Below are 22,099 nucleotides of genomic sequence, written 5' to 3' on the forward strand. Positions count from 1 at the left end.
TTCCATTCTTCATTCCTTCCTTTTGTTTATTTCCTTCTTCCTATCTACATTTCTTCTATTTTTCCTTTCTAATTTCTTCCTTCCTGTTTTTCATACTTTCCTTTTCATTTTTCCTTGCTTCCATCTATCCTTCAATTGTTCTAACTTCCTTCCTTTTTTCATTCAACCTTCCTTATTTTTTTCCATTCTTCCTACTGTCCTTTGTGTTCTTCCTTTCATTCTACCTTCATTTTTGTTCTTCCAAACTTCTTTTTCATTCTTTATTCCTTCCTTCTTCCATTCTGTATTACTTGCTTCCCTTTTCTGTTTTACCCTCCTTTGTTCCTTTTCAATCCTACTTTCCTTCTTTTTTCGTTCTACCTTCCTTCATTCATTTCCTCCCTTCCCTTCCTCCCGTCTTCATTCCTTGCCTTTTTGATCTACCTACCTTTATTTTTGTTCTTAATTTCTTCCTTTCTTTTTATCTACATTCCTTGCTTCCTTCTTCTGTTCTTCCTTCCTTCCTCTTCCCTTTCTTCCTTCCTTTTTCACCTACCTTCCTTTTTGTTCTTTATCCTTTCCTTCCTTCCATTTTCCATTCTTCCTTCCTCTTTCCTTCTTTCTTCCGCCCTCCTATCTCTCTCTTTAACGCAGTGATGATGTTTAGTCACCTGATGTTCATGAGATGAGAGGTTATTGTCAGTGAAGAGGCTGCAGGTGTTTTGGGATTGATGCTGATGGACGTGTCAGTAAATGCGATCTGATTCGCGTATAAACTGATCCTGTAAAACAACACGCAGGTGAGAGGAGATGTTGAGACATGATGGACTGATAAAAACAACGTCTGAGACGTGATCTGCGATCTAGAATCTCATGTGGGAACTCACACAAGCTCCAAAGAAAGACGTCTCACTGCTGAACATGAGCAGCGCTCAGAAAAACTCACATTCACACATTTCTACAGAGACGCCCAGAGTAATGAACCCAACCGCAGAGAGATTTGAGATGTGAGACTCATCTCAGGAAAAAAAGAAGAACAAAAAGACTGAAAGATCCCCTTACAGACGCAAGGGGATTGAGAAAATTCAATTCAGCAGTTATTATTTTAACAATAAAGCAAATTTAAACTGGTGAATTTCAAGATGCTACTTGTCAGAGAGGGTTTTATCATGAAAACAGTTAACAGCTAATGTTGTAATTAGCATAAAGAGTGACGGCACGCCAATTAAAACACGGCCACAAAGACTACTACAACTGAATCTAAAAATCTCACTAACCAATTAATCGGTGTGATTCACCCCTAAAGCTAATGTGCCACAGATATATAACATATGAAAATTATATTTTGCATTAAGAAAATTAAGCCGGGGGCTTTGAGACCATTCCATTTAAAAAAAAAAAAAAAAAAAAAATTTGGAGTGAAATATGACCTTTTTTTTAGATTCAACCTAATACATAGTTATGATGGTTTTTGTTTAACATTCATCCATCTTTCTCACAATCATATAAAAAGAAATATTGCATTTAAATGCAGTTTTTTCACAAATATTTCACATTTCTCACCACTGATGTATAAAATATACAGAGGTAAAACCTCAAACACAACACACACACACACACACACACACACACATCCCTGTTCTTCACCACGAGCTGTCAGTATCAATGCATCTGGACAGACTCGAGGCATAGACAGAGATTGATATTATTCTATACATAAGCACTACAAAGGAAAAAGAAAAAGAAAAAATAGAAAGAGAGAGAGAGAAGACAAGAAACTGAAACAGACTCTAAAGATTAAAGGACATCATCTCTCTTTCTCTGTCTCTCTCTCTCACACACACACTGGGTTTTCATGTTTTATGGGGACTTTCCATAGACATGATTTTTAGGGTACAAACTGTATATTCTATCCCCTAACTCTAAACAGACCCATCACAGAAAACCTTCTGCAATTATACATGTTCAAAAAACCATCATTCTGTATGATGTATGTTTTACACATTTTACAGGTCACTCAGGGAGAAGAAATAAAGTGACAGGATGGGGAAAAAAATGTGCTGCAGCATTTTAAAACAATCAGTTTGCACGCAACCACGGGGATTCAAGAAAGAAAGAAAGAAAGAAAGAAAGAAAGAAAGAAAGAAAGAAAGAAAGAAAGAAAGAAAGAAAGAAAGAAAGAAAGAAAGAAAGAAAGAAAGAAAGAAAGAAAGAAAGAAAGAAAGAAAGAAAGAAAGAAAAGATACAGCATTTATGTGATCAAGGCTTTTTGCTGCAGTTTCAAAGTGAGAGAGAGAGAGAGAGAGAGAGAGAGAGAGAGAGAGAGAGTTATATTTAGCTCACGTGTGTGTTCTCTCTCGTGACTCCAGCAGCAGAAACACTGAGCTATTTATAGACTGGCTCCCAGTAACCCGCGGTTACAGGCAAACACAGCAGCATCACTGCACCACGGCAACGCCGCATCACCACACCCAGCATCAGCACACACACACACACACACACACACACACACACACACACACACACACACACACACACACACACACACACACACACACACACACACACACACACAACCTCACAACATCTGAACATCACACTAACTCACTGTGTCGTTCAATTAGAGCAGATGCAATTTGAAATAGAATTTCATACACTCAAAACGACACAATCCCTCAGATGAGTCCACAGAAAAGATGACAGGTTATTAAATCCCTCCGTCTGCAAGAGATCTAATTCAGAATTAGGTATGTGTGTGTTTTTCCTCATTTTATTAGTGTTGTGCTAACAAGCATACAATGTGTGTATATATATATATATATACACAGTATATTTAAGCAAATATTTCTTAATTATATACATGCATGTGTGTGTATTTATATATAAAAAATAATTATGCACAGTACACACATATATTATGTGAAAACAAACTTTTGATAAGTTGATAAAAATAAGCTTAAGTTGATTTAGCATATTTGAATATTTGAATAATGGTATACATACAACAGTAAACATTTCTTGTCTTGTTTTGTCTGCCATCTTTTATCATCAGCTTTTCATCAGCTTGATGCAATATATTTTGGAATTGCAGCACTGCATGCATCTGTGAAGGATTATCTTAGCACTAGCTGAAAAGAATCTGAGTAGACAGCATAATTAATATGCATTTTCTGTCCATACGGGGCATTCCCATGATGCCTTAAAATGTTGCCTATGTAGGCGACTCAGGGACAGATCTAGAGAATTTCGGCCACATCTTGAGACTGTGGCAAAGGGAAAATTGCAGTATGCATCCTTACACACGCACGCGCACACACGCACACACACACACACACAGTAAAAGGAAAAGTGGCCCTTCATCATGGAGGAAGCACTTAGAGGTTTGTTGCTACAGCAACAGGCTTTTGTTTAAATTATGTGGGTAATGAAGAAGTTGAGCAGAGTATGGCACACCAGCACGCACGCACGCATGCGCACACACACACACACACACACACACACACACACACACACACACACACACACACACACACACACACACTCTTCACAAGAAAAGTGGAAAGAATGCAAAAAACAAATGGTATGTGTGTGTGCGTGCACGCGTGTGTGTGTGTGTGTGTGTTTCAATACGCACATGTGAAAATGCACATACTGTACGAGGTCATCACAAACACAATCACTGTAAATTTCCTGTGCTGTGATAGTCATGAAGTCAGCTGATTCTTCTCACAACACACACTCACGTAACCATCCAGCCTTTCAGGTGTCACACGGCCCGATCATTTAAATATTGACATGTTCATCAGAAACATATATAAGGAAATACTCATTGTTCACAAGACCATACTGTTTGCACCTATAACTTCTCAAGCTAAAATACACACACACATACACACACACTTCTCAAAAAAGATGGGAAGATTTAGAGACTTTTCAAATCCATTCAGTCTTACAAATAGTTTCTCGCATCATAATCCAAAATCTAATTAAAATTAATATCAAAGAAGCTGAACAATAACAAACTAATTTACTTATTTAATTAAGATATTTTGGCAAGGAAATAATTAGGAAAGAGAGAGGAATAAAAAACACTTAAAATGAAAAACTGTTTTAAATGTTTTAACTTGCCTCGAGTACAGCTTTGTAGTGTGTGCACAGTTGTGGTGTGTTTTGAAAGAAGACATTTGGAGGTTTCAATGTCTCAGAGTCTTGACTTCAATATGAACTCATCATGATCTTTATGATCTGAGTTAGTCACCAGCTCAAATATGATGGCATATACAAATGTGCTGTGAAAATCAAGCATTACAAAGGATCGCCGTACAATAAACATGTATTATCATCAAGAAAGATATTTGGGAATCGATAAAATAATAATTTTACACATACTAGCCAAACTGAAATGCATTTATTTATTCATTTATTTATTTTTACTAAACAAAATAAATACATATTTCATAACCCTATTTTTGTTCGGCCTTTTTTGTTTATCTTTTTTTATATATTGACTGAAAAATATGATGAAATATGATGAAATAAAATCATTTGCAATAAGACCAAGGACATTTCTTAACTCTTTGCCAGTGTTTAAAAAAAAAAAAAATTTGATAGCATTTTTTTATAATTTTCACAAAATTTTCTGGGCCCCTAGAATATTTTATCGTATGAATATCTGTACGTACAACATACAAAAAGAAAGAACATCAACACTTGAATGTGGGTAAGTTTCACAAAAAAAGCAACATTTAGATAAAAAGCTGGATCGGATTCAGAGTAGTAGATCGAGTTTCATCAACACCCCTAATGCATCACAGTCCTACACCTCGTCCTGGGTCGACATTTCATTCGGTAACTTGTTTTGATTTATATGCAGTTTAATGTTTGATGATTGCGTTATTTTACATGTGTCTGAAGCAATGCTTTTATCGCTTGCTTCTTTTGCTTCTTCGCTTGTTTTTGGATCTGAAGATTCTGTACTCTTTCCCAGGATGCGTAACAGCGAAAACATGGATTGCAGGAAAATCTTGTCAATGGCAGGGAAAGAGTTAAAAACTTTCAGAGCCGAAAACACAAAACGCTCACCAGGAAAGGAATCAAAATCTCATCTGAATCTTAAATACAACAGCACTTCGCTGAGAGAAACTGCAGCATATCCAGCTCTCACAGAAACAATCTCCGTCAAACAGGGGAAAAAAAGCCAGCTGAAGAGATCTAAGACTGGGAGAAATGTATTAGTGAAGGTGAACCCTCGCACCGCTGGACGCCTCATTGTCACGCTGGCGGCCCGCAGATGATTGACATGAAGGATTGGTATGCAGCGAGGACAGTGTCGTCCTTTAAAAAACCTCTCCCTGAAAGCATTCATCATACAGAATGACAGAACGACGCAGAGGAAAAGACAGAGAACCTCCACAAGATGAGATAGAAAGAAAGAATCAGTGTGAAGAACTACACAATAACACAAAACACACACAGTGTCATTAAGGAGGGGGGGATTTAGCCCTCTATGAGATCAATAAGCAGTACAACACACACACACACAGATCAATCAGTATGTACTTGTTTATATTTCATCCTCCAGAATCAATCCCGCCGCAGCTTCTGTAATCTGTTCATCAGTTCTCTATGATTCTGTCAGATTTCACAATCGAGTCATTAATCGGGTGATCGGGAAAGGGTACGTGAACCCCCATAAGAGCGGAGGACTCGTACACAAAGAAACTAAGTCTGCAGGTCAGCACAAGCCTATCAAGGCTACATTCCCACAATGCAACTCTCTGGGATTGTCATGGCTTTGGTGAACAGGACAGTGCAGAGAGAGAAAGGAAAGCGAGCATGTGCACATGACACATGAGTGAGTTGAGAACATTAACCATCAAAAATATTCGAAAATTCATTTTGCATTTCGCATCTACCTTTCAAAAGTTTGGGGTCGGTGCGATTTTTTTAATGTTTTTTTTTTTTTTAAAGCCTTCACGCGGGTGAGTAAATGATGTCAGAATGTTGAACTATCCCTTTAATGATTGACATGATGACATTTGCTGTTCATAAGTCACCTCTTTTATAAGTTATCGCTTCCAAAAGAAGAAATAAGTCAAAACATTACATGAATAAGAATTGTTCTCATTTTAAAGTCAGGTGCATTTTATCCTTTCATTCCTTGAAATGAAAGAACGTCATGTGGTGAATTCTGTCTCCTCAAGTTTGCATTTCTCTGCATATCTTCAAAAAAAAAGGCAATTTCAACGTGACGCATCAAAACCCTGCTGTGACGTATAGAGAGGCACTATAAGTGTGTGTGTCTCTCCACGACTCAATGAAAGCCAGAACCTGTGACCCGCTGCAGCTCTGGTTCACGAGAGTAACCTTCATGAAATGGAAAGCTGTCAGCAGAGGAGAGGGACAGGGAACGCCGTCTGACAGTCTTCAATCAGCCATTACATCACAGCGATGAAGGAGAAGTGTGTGTGTATGTGTGTGTACCTCTGACACTCGCTAGCGTGCAGCACCAGGTCCTGGTTGTTCTTGGCAGAGAGTGTGAGCTCATGTTCGGTCGAGTTGAACACGTCCAGCAGGAGATGACACTGACGAGTACTGAAGACAAATGGAGAAAAATGAATCTGTGGATCAGTTATTTCATTACATTCATTTTTGAACATCAATCTTTCTATCCTCAATTATAGCAAAATTCAGAAAAAAACTTCAACAAAGGACACATTTGACATTTAACACACAGGTTTGCATTTTTAGGTGCAGCATGTTTATTATTATATAAAATATTATTAAAATGCTTATTTTGTCTATGCAGTATATACATTATCATTCAAATAAATACATATTTTTTATTTAGCAAGGATGCATTAAATTTCAGGTAAAGTCTTACATTGTCACAAAAAAGCACAACTGTTTTCAAAATTGATAATAATAATAAAAAATGTTTCTTGAGCAGCAAATCATCATATTAGAATGATTTCTGAAGGATCATGTGACACTGAAGACTGGAGTAATGCTGCTGAAAATTCAGCTTTCCAAAACACAGAATAAATTACATTTTAAAATGTAGAGAATAAAAAACACTTATTTTGAATTGCAATACAATTTCACAATATTCTTCTGTTTACTGCATTTTTAATCAAATAAATGCAGCCTTGGTGAGCATGAGAGACTTCTTTCAAAACTCATGAACGATAGTGTATATATAAACATATTAACAAAATTGGCTTTGTTTAAATAATTTTGATATTCCTTCTGACATCAGCTTATAGCCATAACACACACACACACACACACACAAACAGATGGTCACACCGAGGTCATGCAGATGCACTTGTCATCTTCTGCCCAAACATCAAAGGTTAGCATCTCTTTCATGTCCGAAAGCTTTGTGTGTGTGTGTGTGTGTGTGTGTGCTTTATTTATGAAAACAAATACTCAAATTCACCACAGTAATCATATTCCTAACTACTAGTATTCCTCCTGAAGTCTGCTTATAACTTCAGTCAAGGTTTCTTGCAACAAAAACAGTCATTATTTAGTTTCTATGGTCATCTTCTCTGACCGCTAGAATTAAACTCTTTTTTTTTTCTCTCGCATATGCACATTTAAAGATTAGTACATCAAATATAGTGCATCAAACTGTTATTGCAAGAAAAGGCCAGTCCGCCATGTAACGGTGCCTTTAAACCCCAGTGAGCCGAGTGTATAATTAGCAGAGATCTTGAATGATATGATGGCCGGTGTGTCTCAGCGCACAAGAAGAGCAGTCAAGACATACAGTGTGTCACTCTCTCTCTCATTTCTTACAGTGATCAGTAGAGAATGAATCATCACAAGAGATGCTGCCAAGTTTTAAATAGCAGAGAGGAATTGAGAGCGAGTGCCAACCAATGCTTACTCAACACGAGCATCCCTCGTTCTCTCGCTCTCCATCAATCTCTCTCGACATGTGAGCAGAAGCTGAAAGAGTCCAATGACGTCACCGCCTGCAAACCACCGAGGATTTAGAGGAACGTTTCAAGTTAAACACAACGAGTCACATGAAACTGACCCCATTTACTCACTTTTAAGCCACTTGGAAACATAGATTGTGAAAAGTGCTATACAAATAATCATGCACTTACAGAAGAAGTCAGTGGAGAAACACACTGTAATAAACTATTTCAATACTATAGCCACGGCAAAATGATACCTGTCAACATGAAACTAATGTCAAAGAACTGCTGCCTGACCTTGGCTGTGTAAAGTTATATCCGACGCAGTCATTACCACGTAAAAATACAAAACGTGACATTTACATTTTATGCATTACTTACTGACTTGTGTTGCATTCAACATGTACATTTCATTATTTCATGCATTCCCTCGGAATACAACTTCTGACTTCGGTGTTGCTATATATACGCGGCACATGAATCATCCTGAATGCTTTTCCCCATAGACTTCCATTATACGTGGATTAATGTCTATGTTTTTTAAGTTGCGAGTCTAAGCTGTATCGAACCCAAACAATCCTTCTGGCATTTCCCTCCGGAGTTCCTCGTCTCACAACATCCGCTCACACCACAGACAAGATAAAAGCTTTTTTTTATGACAGGTTGTTTTTCATTTAATGGTCTTCCTGTATTATTATTGTGTTAAGTGCATCTAATTGTGAAGTGTGTGTTGTGGGTGTGTGTTAAGGGTGTCTGAGTTTAGTAATTAAACTGTTGCTTTTTACAACATCCTGTTGAATTTACAGTATTTGGTCAAACGCACACACACACACACACTGTACATTTGTCCACACATTAGAGGTGTGGGTGTGAGTTAGAGACACACACATTAGTCACGGACCACTTTATGTGTTAGGAAAGCATCTTTAAGAACCTTTAAAGAGAAATAACCGAGGCAGTCCAATGAGTATTCATCAGATCTGTGGTGTGGAACCGATCTCTACTCTGCCTACATTATTCAGAGCAGACGACGGGCCATTTGTCTGGACCCGCCGCACAGAAATTTCTAGAAGATTTTCATCTCAGCAACATTATTTCATCTTCTCAGAGGAACTGAGCTGAAGAACAGCACAGCGCTCGAGTGGATCCTTCAAGATGCTGTGAGCATTAGTGTGTCTGAGTGCGTACGTGTGTGAATGTGTCCCGTTCCTATAAAGCCTCTGCATAATGCATTATGGAAAGAATTCATAATGCATATTGTGCTACATTAAATGTGTTGATGAATAATTATAAGCACATTTACAAACCATTTTAATATTTATTCATAGTTACTCTCTTAAAGAGTATACTGAAATAAAGGTAAATAAAAAACTGCTTAATGTAAATGTTAATAATCCACGAGAGGCTGCAGAACACAAGTGGAATAACAAAATAATAATAAAAAAAAGTTATATAGTTAAATAAATGAATAAATAAAAATGATAATCATTATTACTGAATTTAAATAATAATATAATTAACAATATTATATTTAAATATTTATTATTTAAATCTTAATATTAAGATTTTTAATCTAACACAATATATAAAAAAAAAAAATATAATATATATATAATAATAATAATAATAATAATATATAGACTATTCACATAGTCTAACCTTAACCCTACAGCACATTTTGGCAGTTTTAGATATGCATTAAGACATCACATACTCCTTTTATAAACCCTTTTGTCCTCGTATGGATGTATTTGCATTTCGTGCTGCTATTCTTAGAACGCCTGAAGAGAAACAGAGAAACATGTCGACTAACCGACTGTTGAATATTTCACACCCATTCAGCACAAGCAGGATTTTCCATTTCTATGTGCTGTGAATACAGATGCTGTATGGCAAGCCGTTTTAGCTTCAAATGTTCCCAGCGTCACTCGTCGTAATTGCATTTTTACTAGTTAGAATTAGAGAGCTCTTTAATAATAATTGTTACTAGTAAGAACTGAATTGTAGAGCTCTCTAATTGAATTCTTACTAGTAAAAATGCAATTACGATGAGTGACGCTGGGAACATTTGAAGCTAAAACGGCTTGCCACAGATGCTGTTGTTTTTGGCCGGTCTCCAATTTGCCAAATGAAACTTTCTTGGCCTCGTGTGAAAGAATTAGCTAATCATAATTTGAGGTTTATAGCCAGCGCTTGAATAAATAAAGTTCAGAATGAAGCACGTTTGCCACGGAGGTCCAGAACAGTGTTGAGGAAGCGGCTTTGAAACTGTAGCCAAACTACTCATAGTTTACAGCAGCTCAACTTCACATGACGGTCAGGACATTTTTTAAGAAGTTTTCCTGTAAGCTACTAATAAAAGTGGCTGACTACATTGAAGCTCATAATTAATGAATAAAGATATACAAATAATGCCATAAAGACTCACAAAGAGCAACTGCAAACCTACAATTTAAATATGCATAAATTCATAAAACAAGAAAGGTTAATTTATTCTACTGAATCAAAAGAATGATAATACATAATAATGATAACCATCATTAAATTAAAATATTACTAGAACTATATTATATTTGGATATGAAAAATAAAATATAAAAAACATACTATTACAACTAATAATAATAATTAGCATTAACATAACAAATCTGGCATTTTAATACATTTAAACTAAATACAACTAATAAAAGAAAAATTATAATAATTTACATTACTAACAATGATAAACAGCCATATTTAGCTATTTTTATGTGTGTTATCGCAATTTTTATTTTGTAAAAAGAGAAGAAAAAAAGGACTCAGGAAATTTCATGACAACAACAGAGTGATGATTCAAATGAATCTGAATGAATGAATGATTGAATTAATTCATTTTTTTTTTTTTTTAACCAGTTTATCAAAAATGCATAATCTGAACAAAACTGACTCGCTAAAATGAATCAGATCTCCAAAAATTATTTGAAAGTGACATTCAATGTATGTGGAAAAAAATGCTTGTTACTGTATAAACTGGACTATCATGAAAACAGCTGAACTACTGAGAAAGGTAGAAAGCAGTATCACTACTTTCAGCTAGTTACTCCCCAGCACTGGTCAGACTCCAGACAAAGAAACGCTCCGCAAAACACAGTGAGAGAGTGTGTGTGTGTGTGTGTGTGTGTGTGTGTGTGCAGCCGATCCATCCGACAGGAATAATAGATGATCTAGATGACTGAGACAGCAGATATTATTACAGCTAATGAGTCACTTCAAGTGGTCATTACTAAGGTGTGATCAGTCTCTCTCCATCCATCTCCATCTGTCTATCCCTCTCTCTCTCAGCCGACAGAGACAGCAGCAGTCATTCATTCCACCTCTGCTGTGTCACACAAAACATTAGCGTTCGGGTTCACCGGTGCAGAGTGGCTTCTTCAAAAAACCCTTATCCGGCTCCATTCATTCGGCAGAGGAGACTCCACCCTTAATAATGCAACTGAGCACTCACCGACATCACAGAACAGTGTGTATTTACTAAAAGATGTGCGGTGAGGCTTCGTAGTGCTCTGATGCTGTTTGACAACACAACCACAATATCTTACGCGTCTTTAACCAGTTTAGAATGATCATATTTCATCTGAGATAATGTAATAATGTTTTTATGTACTAATATCTCCCAAAAGGTGATCAAAGCCCACGCATCCTCAGAAATGCATCATATTTTATTACCTCTCTTAGAGACTTTACACTAAAAACAACAGCACTGTTAATGCTAGCCAGTAAACTCTCAGGCTTACACCAGAGACACTGTCTAACTCAAAATAAAAAGCCAGGGGAAAATTCACATCCCCATTCACACACACGCAACCGCAAACACATGGGTTTTCATGTTTTATGGGGACTTTCCATAGACATAATGACTTTTATATTGTACATACTGTATAATCTCTGCTTACACTAACCCTACCCCTAAACCTAGCCATCACACAAACCTTTCTGCATTTTTACATTTTCAAAAAAACAAAACAAAAAAAACACTTGGTATGATTTATAAGCTGTTCTCCTCATGGGGACCAAAAAATGTCCCCACAAGAACAAGGACTTTGGATATTGCCATCTTTGTGGGGACATTTTGTCCTCATAATGTGAGGTTTACCAGGACACACACAGACACAAACACACACACTTATTTTTGCGCAAGAAACCCTGAATAACAATATAACTGGACCGAATATGGTCTGTTTAAGATGTGTTGTACACACAGGCCTGCCTATGGAGTATAGAGTTAATGTGGTGTTTGATACCTGGTGGCAGGTAAAGTGCTGACTCGTGTGAAGAAAACTGAAGGTTCAACATCCACTCTGACCCCCAGACTGAGCTCGCGGTAGTAGCCCTCCACCTGACCGGCTCCTCCGCTGTACTTAAAGGTCAACACAGCCTCCAGCGTCTACAGAGAGACAGATGGGGGAAAAAACACATTAATAACAGAAACAGATCTGAATCATGGATCGGAAGCACAGACCAAATCATTCACAACTGAAGAGTGCAAATCAGCATGATCAGATATGATCACATGACCTCTAACAGGAACAACATTAAAGGGATATTTCACTTTGAAATTAAATTTTGGTATGTTTTAGCTTACCTCAAGGGCATCCAAGATGTAGGTGTCTTTTTTTCCGCAGTAGTTTCAATTTTGATATTTTTAAGTCAAACCGTTCTTGTCTGACAGTCATATCATGCAGGTCTATGGTCACTGTCTCAAAGAGCATGCACAGAGTCCAAATTAAAACAATTCCCCATCGTCCAAATGAAACAATTCCCCATCGTAAGTACACATTGATGGCCTAAGACACGAAACGAGCGGTTTGTGTGAGAAAGCGAACAGTATTTATATTGTTTTTGCCTTTTGTAGACAGCCACGTCCAAGTGATCTGAAGGCGCGGGCGCTTCCTATTGTGTGACGTGTAGACATATATACACTAGATGTCGCCTCGTTCCAATGAACTGCCGTAGCCAAGGCGACATCTAGTGTATATATCTATTCACCAGTCTGCGCACACGTCACACAATAGGAAGCGCCCACGTCTTCAGATCACTCGGACGTGGCTGTGTATAAGAGCTAAAAACGATATAAATACTGTTCGTTTTCTCACACAAACCGCTCGTTTCGTGTCTTAGGCCATCAATGTGTACTTACGATGGGGAATTGTTTCATTTGGACGATGGGGAATTGTTTTAATTTGGACTTCTCTGTGCGTGCTCTTTGAGGGGGTGACCATAGACCTGCATGATATGACTGTCAGAAAAGAACGGTTTGACCTAAAAATATCAAAATTGAAACTACTGCGGAAACAAAGACACCTACATCTTGGATGCCCTTGAGGTAAGCTAAAACATACCAAAATTTAATTTCAAAGTGAACTATCCCTTTAAAGGATCTGTTCACCTAAGAATGAACGTCATTCCAAACTCCTCACGAATAACATGAAAGCACCGTATATGTAGTCCATTCATGAGAGACCCACATTATAAGACATTATGACTTCAAAAGAAAAGTAATTTGAAATACTGTTATGGTACTTTAATGGTGGTTTTCTTGTCTTTTACGGAGCCTATAAGTCACTGGTCACTTCTGCTTTAGTTGTATTGTAAAAAGCAGCTAAAATTCTTAGTTTATGTTCCACGGAATAAAGTCATCTACGTGTTTGGAACGACACAAGGGTGAATAAATCATGACAACGGTGCTTCATTTTCATTGCAGGTACAAAGGAGATGACTAGAAAGATTAATATTAGCAGAAAAGAAAGGAGTACGAAAGATTAAAAATAGGATGAAAAAGCAGAGGAAACTGAATACAGAAAGAGGAGGACAAGCTGAATCAGTGTGTGTGTGTGTGTGTGGCCTTCTCTGCATTGCTATATTTTGCCAGTACTATGGATTCTTCAAGAACAAACTTCTCCATTTTTCCTATCTTTGCAATTTCTGTAATCTACTTAAAAGGAAGAGCATCGTGTAAACATTATTTGAATGGTTAAAGTGCATTTCCTGCTTAAAAAGCAATAACAAAACCTTTTAAATTTCCATCATCGGCGTCACTCATCTTGCCTTTTCTTATACAAGACCTCACCAGAGCAAACGGTTTAAAAAAATAGAGTGCTATCTCATCACGCAAATGGAGTTCAGAAGTGTAATCGGTGCGCAAAAACCATCAAAACAGAAAACAGCTTTCACACCGCTGAACCGTCAGACTTCAGATACTGGTTTATTATTCCCACCAAGAACAACCCTGTCAAACAGATAAGACCATCTGAAGTAAGGCGGCCATACATGCTCATTTTATGTGAGCTTTAGGAGCACGTGCATTTGAAATCATACTCTCTGAACGGCAAAACGCAATAAACAATATGAGTGTCTCAAACAAAACTCTTTAAACATCTTGCAGAAATCCAAGAACTATTAATGAATGCTAAATGAATGAACGAATGGGTCAATCAAATAACGGATGAACAAATAAACAAACATAAATAAGAGACAAGCATAGACAATAATAAATGAACAAATTAATGAATGGAAATTGCATGAGCAAATTAATAAATTGTAATGTAAACAAACCAACAAAACAATTTAGTCTATGGAGAATAAATAGAGAAGCAAATGAATAAATGTGTGGGGTTAGTAAAAACAAATTTTTGCAAGAAATTAATACTTTTATTCAGCAAGGATGCATTAAATTGATAAAAAAATGACAGTAAAGAAATGTTATAAAATATTTCTATTTTAAATAAATGCTGTTTCTTGAACTTTCTATTCATCATGGTTTCTCCACACATATTAAGGAGCACAAAGACAACAGATAAAGAATCATGTCTAGTTGCAGACTAAATCTGGACGTTAAAGATGTGAAACAGGAAATCCTCAAACGTCACAAAGACAGGAGATTTTTCCAGCAGGGCTTGATCCCGAGAGATTTTCTTAAATGAGGGGCAGACACCATCACTTCTGAGGTTGAGAACATGAGGACACAATGAAACCACAGGACGAGGAGGAACAGAAGACAAAGATGGCAAGAGAGAGATACAGAGTGAAGACAGATCTCATTGGCCTCATTATTCTGACAGCCTCCCGCCTCGCGCCCTGCACAGACCTCTGGCTCCCAGAGAACAGAAAAACAGGATATGTGATGCTTTCTAGCAAGAGAAAAAAGACCAGCGAGTGTGTGTGTGTGTGTGTGTGTGTGTGTGTGTGTGTGTGTGTGTGTGTGTGTGTGTGTGTGTGTGTGTGTGTGTATTTGGGTTTGTAGGGTTTTCCTGCAGGGCCCACTGGAGTGATTCACATTCACCCTCCTGTTGTGTGAAACCTCACCCCGTTCGATCGCTGCACTCTGCTGACTGTGTGTGTGTGTGTGTGTGTGTTTGCTGAGAGCCGCCGGCCTCCAGAGAGAAGCTATTTCAATCACACAGAGAGCTAAAGATAGCACAAACCAGAGAGAGAGAGAGAGAGAGAGAGAGAGAGAGAGAGAGAGAGAGAGAGAGAGAGAGAGAGAGAGAGAGAGAGAGAGAGAGAGAGAGAGAGAGAGAGAGAGAGAGAGAGAGATGTGCTGACACAGTGAATTTTTAATAGCCTGATTACCCAAGAGCCTCTATACAGCCGCTGAATGAACCAATGAAGAGATCAATAAATGAATGAACCAAAGGAATGAATAAATAATATATTGATTCAAATGAATGAATGTACAAATGAACAAACAAGCAAGCAAACAAATGAATGAAGAAATGAAGAAAACGTGAACTAATTAAACATTAACACATGAACAAAAAAATGAATAAATGAACAAACCAATAAATTAATTATTGGATTCATAAAATAATGAAGGTAATGTACTAATTCATGTACAAATGAACAAACTAATGAATGTACAAAAAAATGAAGGACATAATTAACAAATAAACAACGAACAAATGAAGAAAACACCCAAACAAATTAAATGTATCCCATAATTTACTCACCCTTAAGCCATCCTAGGTGTAAATGACAAATGCAATTGGAGTTATATTAAAAATATCCTCGCTCTTCCCAGCTCTATAATGGGAGTGAATGATACCTGAGATTTTGAAGCCCAAAAAAGAGCATCCATCCATCATAAAAGTAATCCATACGACTCTATGAGGGTTAATAAAGGCCTTCTGAAGCAAAGCGGGGCATTTTTGTAAGAATTTTGAAAGAAACCAGTTTATAAAGTTATAAATCATAAAATGAAAGAACACATTACTAAAGAAAGACGCAAATAAAAAATGAATGAAAAATTGCTTAATGAAGAAATGCATGAATGAATAAAACAAATGAGTGAATTCAAATTATGAATGAATGAATGAATGAATGGAAAACAGATCAGTATATAAACAGAGAATAATGAACAAACATACAAATGAATGAAGGCAGACTCAGTTTCATAAACGCACAGCAAAGACCTTCAGGATGAATTGGATGAATCTGCTCAGAGCTCCAGTAGGAGCATGAAGGTGACCATCTCAGAATCTCCTCAGAGCGTCATAAGCTTTCAGACGGCCCTAATTTGACTGCGGCACCGCTAGAATATTAACCAGGAGAAAAAAGGTTGGTTTAACCCTTCTGAAGTGTCTGCCGCCCCTCAGTCATGTCCTAACAGTTATTAAGGCTGCGGAGTTTTACGGCTTACAAGAGGAGGGTGTGAAATCCAATACACTTCATAAAGATCTCTGACATTTTCATTTACATCCTCACACTGACGCTCCTAACAGACCATTACCATACAGAGCCAGAGAGAGAGAGTCTGTAATGCTTTTGCAATATTGTACTCCAACAGTCATTCCAATGAATCCTCACTAAATTGAGATAAACAGGAACTGTTGGTAGAGAACTAGTCCAGGCCATTTTATTGTGATGTCACCAGTTTCATATGATAAAATTCTAAATATTCTCAAAATGTCTTAATAAAGAACTCTGGTTGCTTCATGTCAATCAAACGGTCTCTTCCTGTCTGAATTTAAATACTACCCATACTAAAATGTTTCAGGAAGTGTTTAAATAAGCGAAAGTGCTGTGCTGAAATTGCTGTCAGTCTCTGTCTTAGGGTCACATCCATCTTAATCTCAGTCTAAAACAGTGTTTCCCAACCCTGTTCCTGGTGGCACACCAACACTACAACATCTACATCTTTTGTTGATCCTAACCCTAACCCTAACCCTACCCCTACCCCTACCCCTACCCATAACTTATCCTGGAAATCAGAGGGAAATAATAGATGAACAAGAATGGTGTAGAAGCATCTAACACTAGTTTCGAAGTCTAAACTTGATATTAACTGAAAACCTATCCCTCAAATCTGATTGGTTGATTGGAATGTTCGGTTGTTTAAAGGCAGGGTAGGCGATTTATTCCAGAAACATTTGTTATGCTGGTGGAGTCTCTTAACAGCCTGATAGCAATCGCTAAGGAAAGTGGTCTAAATATATGTATATATCTCATCTGTGGAAAGTATAGCACCATAAAGTTTGTCCTATCATTGCATACCTACCCTACCCTTAATGTGAAATCATGTTCTCCACCTCCAGGAACAGGTTGGGAAACATTGGTCTAAAATATCTAATTCTATTTATATAATATGTGTATGAAAGACAGATGTGAATTATCTTGCTTATTTCAGTGTTTCTATGGCAGGTTTCACCAATCTCGGTCCTGGAGGGCCGCTGTCCTGCAGAGTTTAGCTCCAGCCAGCTCCAACACACCTGTTTGAAAGTTTCTAGTATGCCTAATGAGATCTTGATTAGCTGGATCAGGTGTGTTTAATTGGGGTTGGAGCTAAACTCTGCAGGACAGCGGCCCTCCAGGACCGAGATTGGTGAACCATGTTCTATGGTCTATTTCTCAGATTGGCTGAACAAGAGGTGTGTATGTGCGTGTGGACCTGATCCTGATAACAGCAGGTTATCAGATGTGTTTATCAGCACTGGCCTCTAGTGACCTTTATGTTGTAAAAGCAGTTCTCTGTGGCATCATGTTCCCCCTGACACACACAAACACAAACACACACACACACACACACACACACACACACACACACACACACACACACACACACACACACACACACACACACACACACACACACACACACACACACACACACACACACACACACACACACACACACACACACACACACACACACACACACACGCGCGGGATCACTGGGAGTTGATTCAAGTCAAGTCAACATCACCAATGACTGATAGTGATGCGACGTGGTCGTGTTCAGTGCTGCAACAATGCTAAGAAAAGGTTAACTTCATGCAAATGAGGAGTGAAGCGATGCAGCAAATCACGTGAGAGGCTGAAGTCGAGTGGCAACTTCATGGAGAGTATATACAGAATATAACTAAATAATTAAAAACTATTCGTTTAAAACATCAGAAAGTGTCGAAAATGTGAGTTTCATAATCATGACATGCACTGCCACATGCTTATTATTAGCAACAAGAAATATGAATATATATTCAATTGTAACTCACACATAAAGTCACTTTTGATCAATGAAAGGTTTCAATTGTTAACCCTAAGAATGAGCAATAATAATAGTGATGAAGCATTCAAACCTCACTCTCTCAATGACAGTCTGATGTCCTACACACACTGACAGCCAAGAAACCAGCTGTTCATGCAACACACACACACACACACACACACACACACACACACACACACACACACACACACACACACACACACACACACACACACACACACACACACACACACATCCATCCATGTAAAATACAAACAAGCCAGACTGAGCCATCAATCAAATCACACACACACACATGACTGAATGAATGAGTGTGTGTGTGTGTGTGTGTGTGTGTGTGAGCATATGGAAGTCTGTTCGGTCTGGTTGGCCAGATTACACACATGGACTGAGATGCACACAGCAAAAAGATATTCTCAAAGCCACAATCACAACTATCTATCTATCTATCTATCTATCTATCTATCTATCTATCTATCTATCTATCTATCTATCTATCTATCTATCTATCTATCTATCTATCTATCTATCTATCTATCGAACATGTTGAAAACAGTTGTGCTGCTTAATATTTTTTGTGGAAACCGTGATAAATTATTTTCAGTATTCTTGGTGAACAGACTCAAAATAATATAATTTACTTAAAATAATCTTTTGTAATTTTATAAATGTATTTAATGTCAATTTAATGGGCTGAATAAAATATTTAATTTCCCATTTAATTTCCAATTTTTGTCTACTGAAATTTCTCAGAAAGATATTTGCAGCAGCATTTCATCAGCAGAACAACCCACTGAAGAGATGTATGACTATCCCTCACAGCTTCGCTTTCATTCCCGTTAAAAATCAAAGATGGAGCTGCTGTGAATAAGGTCTATTCCTTGAGTCTTTTATAATAATCCATTAAAAGAATTGTGCTGTATCTTTGTTTTTGGGTGCAACTCAATAAAAAACTTTTTTCACAAAGTATTTTGTGATGCATAATCTTTTTTTTTTTTGTCCCATTAAATCCAATCCAGCATGCAAACTCACATTTGCGACTTATTCTGCAGTGCTGTTGGAGATTCAGCAGCAGCGGAGGGCTTCAGAAAACACTGGCACACACACGCACACTGTATTTAGACAGCCAAAACACATAATTGAATGCATACACACTGACACATTTACACAAAACTGCAGAAAAACACACACAGTCCTAACCAGTCACAACTCTGAGGAGATACGGTAGGTGTAGGTTAGTCTGTGGTAATTACAACTATTTGGATGTCCATGGCAAGTCTTCATTCAGACAGCTAGGTAACAGTGTGTGCATGCGTTTCGTTTCTTGAGGGTTGATGCCACCCATCTGAAACTCCCAAAATGCCAAGTTTGCCTGTTGCTAAGATACAATTGTATTCGTTGTGCCACTGTAGGCACATAAAGTTGGAACAAACAAATACACACACACAAACAGACAACTCTGTGTGTGTGTTTTCTAACACACAACACCACAAAACTAGTCCTAAATAAAATAATGTGCGTTTTAAACACACACACACACACACACACACACACACACACTCCAGCGCTGTGCAGTGTTGCTAGTGTTTCCATGGAGACGCAGATGGTGCGTTCAGAGTCTCGACAGAGTTTCACTGTTTATTTTCAGACTTGCCACTTTTAGTGTTCGTTTAACGTCTGTCTTAAACGGCTTTCTGTCTCCTGGCTGGCTAAAAAAAGAAATTTGAGTGCATGTTAAAAGGCTTTTTTCTTTTTTTTTTGCAATCTTTTTTTGAAACAAGTTTCAACTTGAGTTTCTGAAACAAAAAAAGTCAAAATGTAGTTTTTCGTGAGCATTTTCCTCCCTTTCTCTGAGCCTGACTAAGAAAAAAAAGTTTTGTTTCAGGAAACACTCCATTTGCAGGTGAAATGAGCAACATAGCACCATGCGACATCCAATCATAAATCATAAATTCAGATATCATACACCAGAGAGTTTCAGAACAGCTGGGCATCAGTAAATGTTCTTTTTGAAGTAGAAAGCATTTTTTGAACTCTGAAACGTACAGTATTTAATCATGTGTGATTGATGTTTCCACATCTGAAATACAATGTTGCAAGCAGTGTTTAAGACAAGTATCACACCAGTACTATTGGTCATAACAAACCAAACTAACCAAACAAAGTATTAAACTATGATAGATAGATAGATAGATAGATAGATAGATAGATAGATAGATAGATAGATAGATAGATAGATAGATAGATAGATAGATGCTCCTTAGGAGTAAAGTACACTCTTTTACTCGACCTCTCACACTCGTTCAGTCCAGTTTACCGTGATTCACTCTCTCATGTGGGTCTGAGAGGGGCAGCTGGGGCAGTTAAACGCTGTGAAGAGGGAAGTGATGCGATCACTCGAACGAGAGGAAGAAAGAGAGAGGAGAAGATCCGTATCAGCAGCTGGAGTCGTGCCTGTGTGTGTGTGTGTGTCTGGCAGCTCATCTGTGAGATGATGTATGGCAGTTATTCTGTAGCTCTGACTACTGTGTAAGCACTTTCAGCAGCCAACTGCAGGGAAACACACACACACACACACACACACACACACACACACACACACGAGCACGAGAAGACGCACTACGCTTCAACCCTCTTTCAAAAGCGCAGAATGTAATAATACATTTGAAGTGTTTGTGTGTGTGTGTGTGTGTGTGTGTGTGTGTGTGTGTGTGTGTGTGTGTGTGTGTGTGTGTGTGTGTGTGTGTTGACTCCAACAGCATTAGAAATCAAAACCCTTCCTGGTCTGAAGAGGAAAATAAAAGAGCTTTACAATTCAGTGAGAAGTGACATTAGATGCACACTCTAATTTAGCAGCGCAACCAAGCGCAAATGCAACCAAGTCTTCTAAAGATCATCTCAGCAGGACGGATGCACACAAACATGACATTTGACCTTCATAAATAATGGGGAAAGACATAAGAATTAATTGAGTTTAAAGTCAACTTGAAATCAAAATGGACCTTGTTTACATTTTTATCAAACATATCTGGTCTGGTTGTGCCTATTAGTGCATGACATTATTGAAAAAAAAAAAAAAAAAGAAAAGTCACAAAGAAAAATTCTATTAATATAGTATATAGTTAATATAATTTAAATATATTTAAATATAAATTATATTATTAATTTAAATGATTAATAATATAAATAATATCAAAATGTAATTCATATTAAATGTACAGTATTACAGCTGTCTAACATTTCACTATATACAATCAAATCCAAAATGCCCGTGCTATAATATATCCCATAAAATATTCTGTTTCATGATTAAGTCACATTTTGCAACCCTAACTCATGCATTGTTATTGTTGTTTCATGTTGTCTTTTATAAAGTTTTCTTAAAAAAAAAAAACTTTCAACTTTTGCACAGCATTTACTAATCTTAGCTACAGTTCCTATACTAACATATTTTAACAATACAATTGTAAATTAACATGAGTGAACTAGCATAAAACAACAATAAATAATAGTACATGAGTAAAAAGTAATATTGTAAAATATTTGTAGAATTTAAAATAATATTTTCTGTTTCAATATATTTTAAAATGTAAATAATTTATTTGATGCAATGCTGATTTTGCCAGATTTAGCTCACTTCTATGGACAAC

At 37.3% G+C, this 22,099-nt stretch overlaps 1 protein-coding gene across 1 annotated transcript in view; it reads right to left on the reverse strand.

The window, feature by feature from the left end:
* Positions 1-22,099, reverse strand: part of trappc9 (trafficking protein particle complex subunit 9) — a 215,446-nt gene that overhangs the window by 85,852 nt on the left and 107,495 nt on the right. Inside the window, exons 18-19 of the mRNA XM_079879309.1 lie at positions 12,190-12,332; positions 6,463-6,573 (exon numbers count right to left, since the gene is read on the reverse strand). Of these exons, the coding sequence (XP_079735435.1) occupies positions 6,463-6,573; positions 12,190-12,332 (254 nt within the window). The remainder of the gene's footprint in view (positions 1-6,462; positions 6,574-12,189; positions 12,333-22,099) is intronic.

This window comes from Squalius cephalus (genome assembly GCF_949319135.1).
Source record: "Squalius cephalus genome assembly, chromosome: 8".
Classification (NCBI taxonomy): Eukaryota; Metazoa; Chordata; class Actinopteri; order Cypriniformes; family Leuciscidae; genus Squalius; species Squalius cephalus.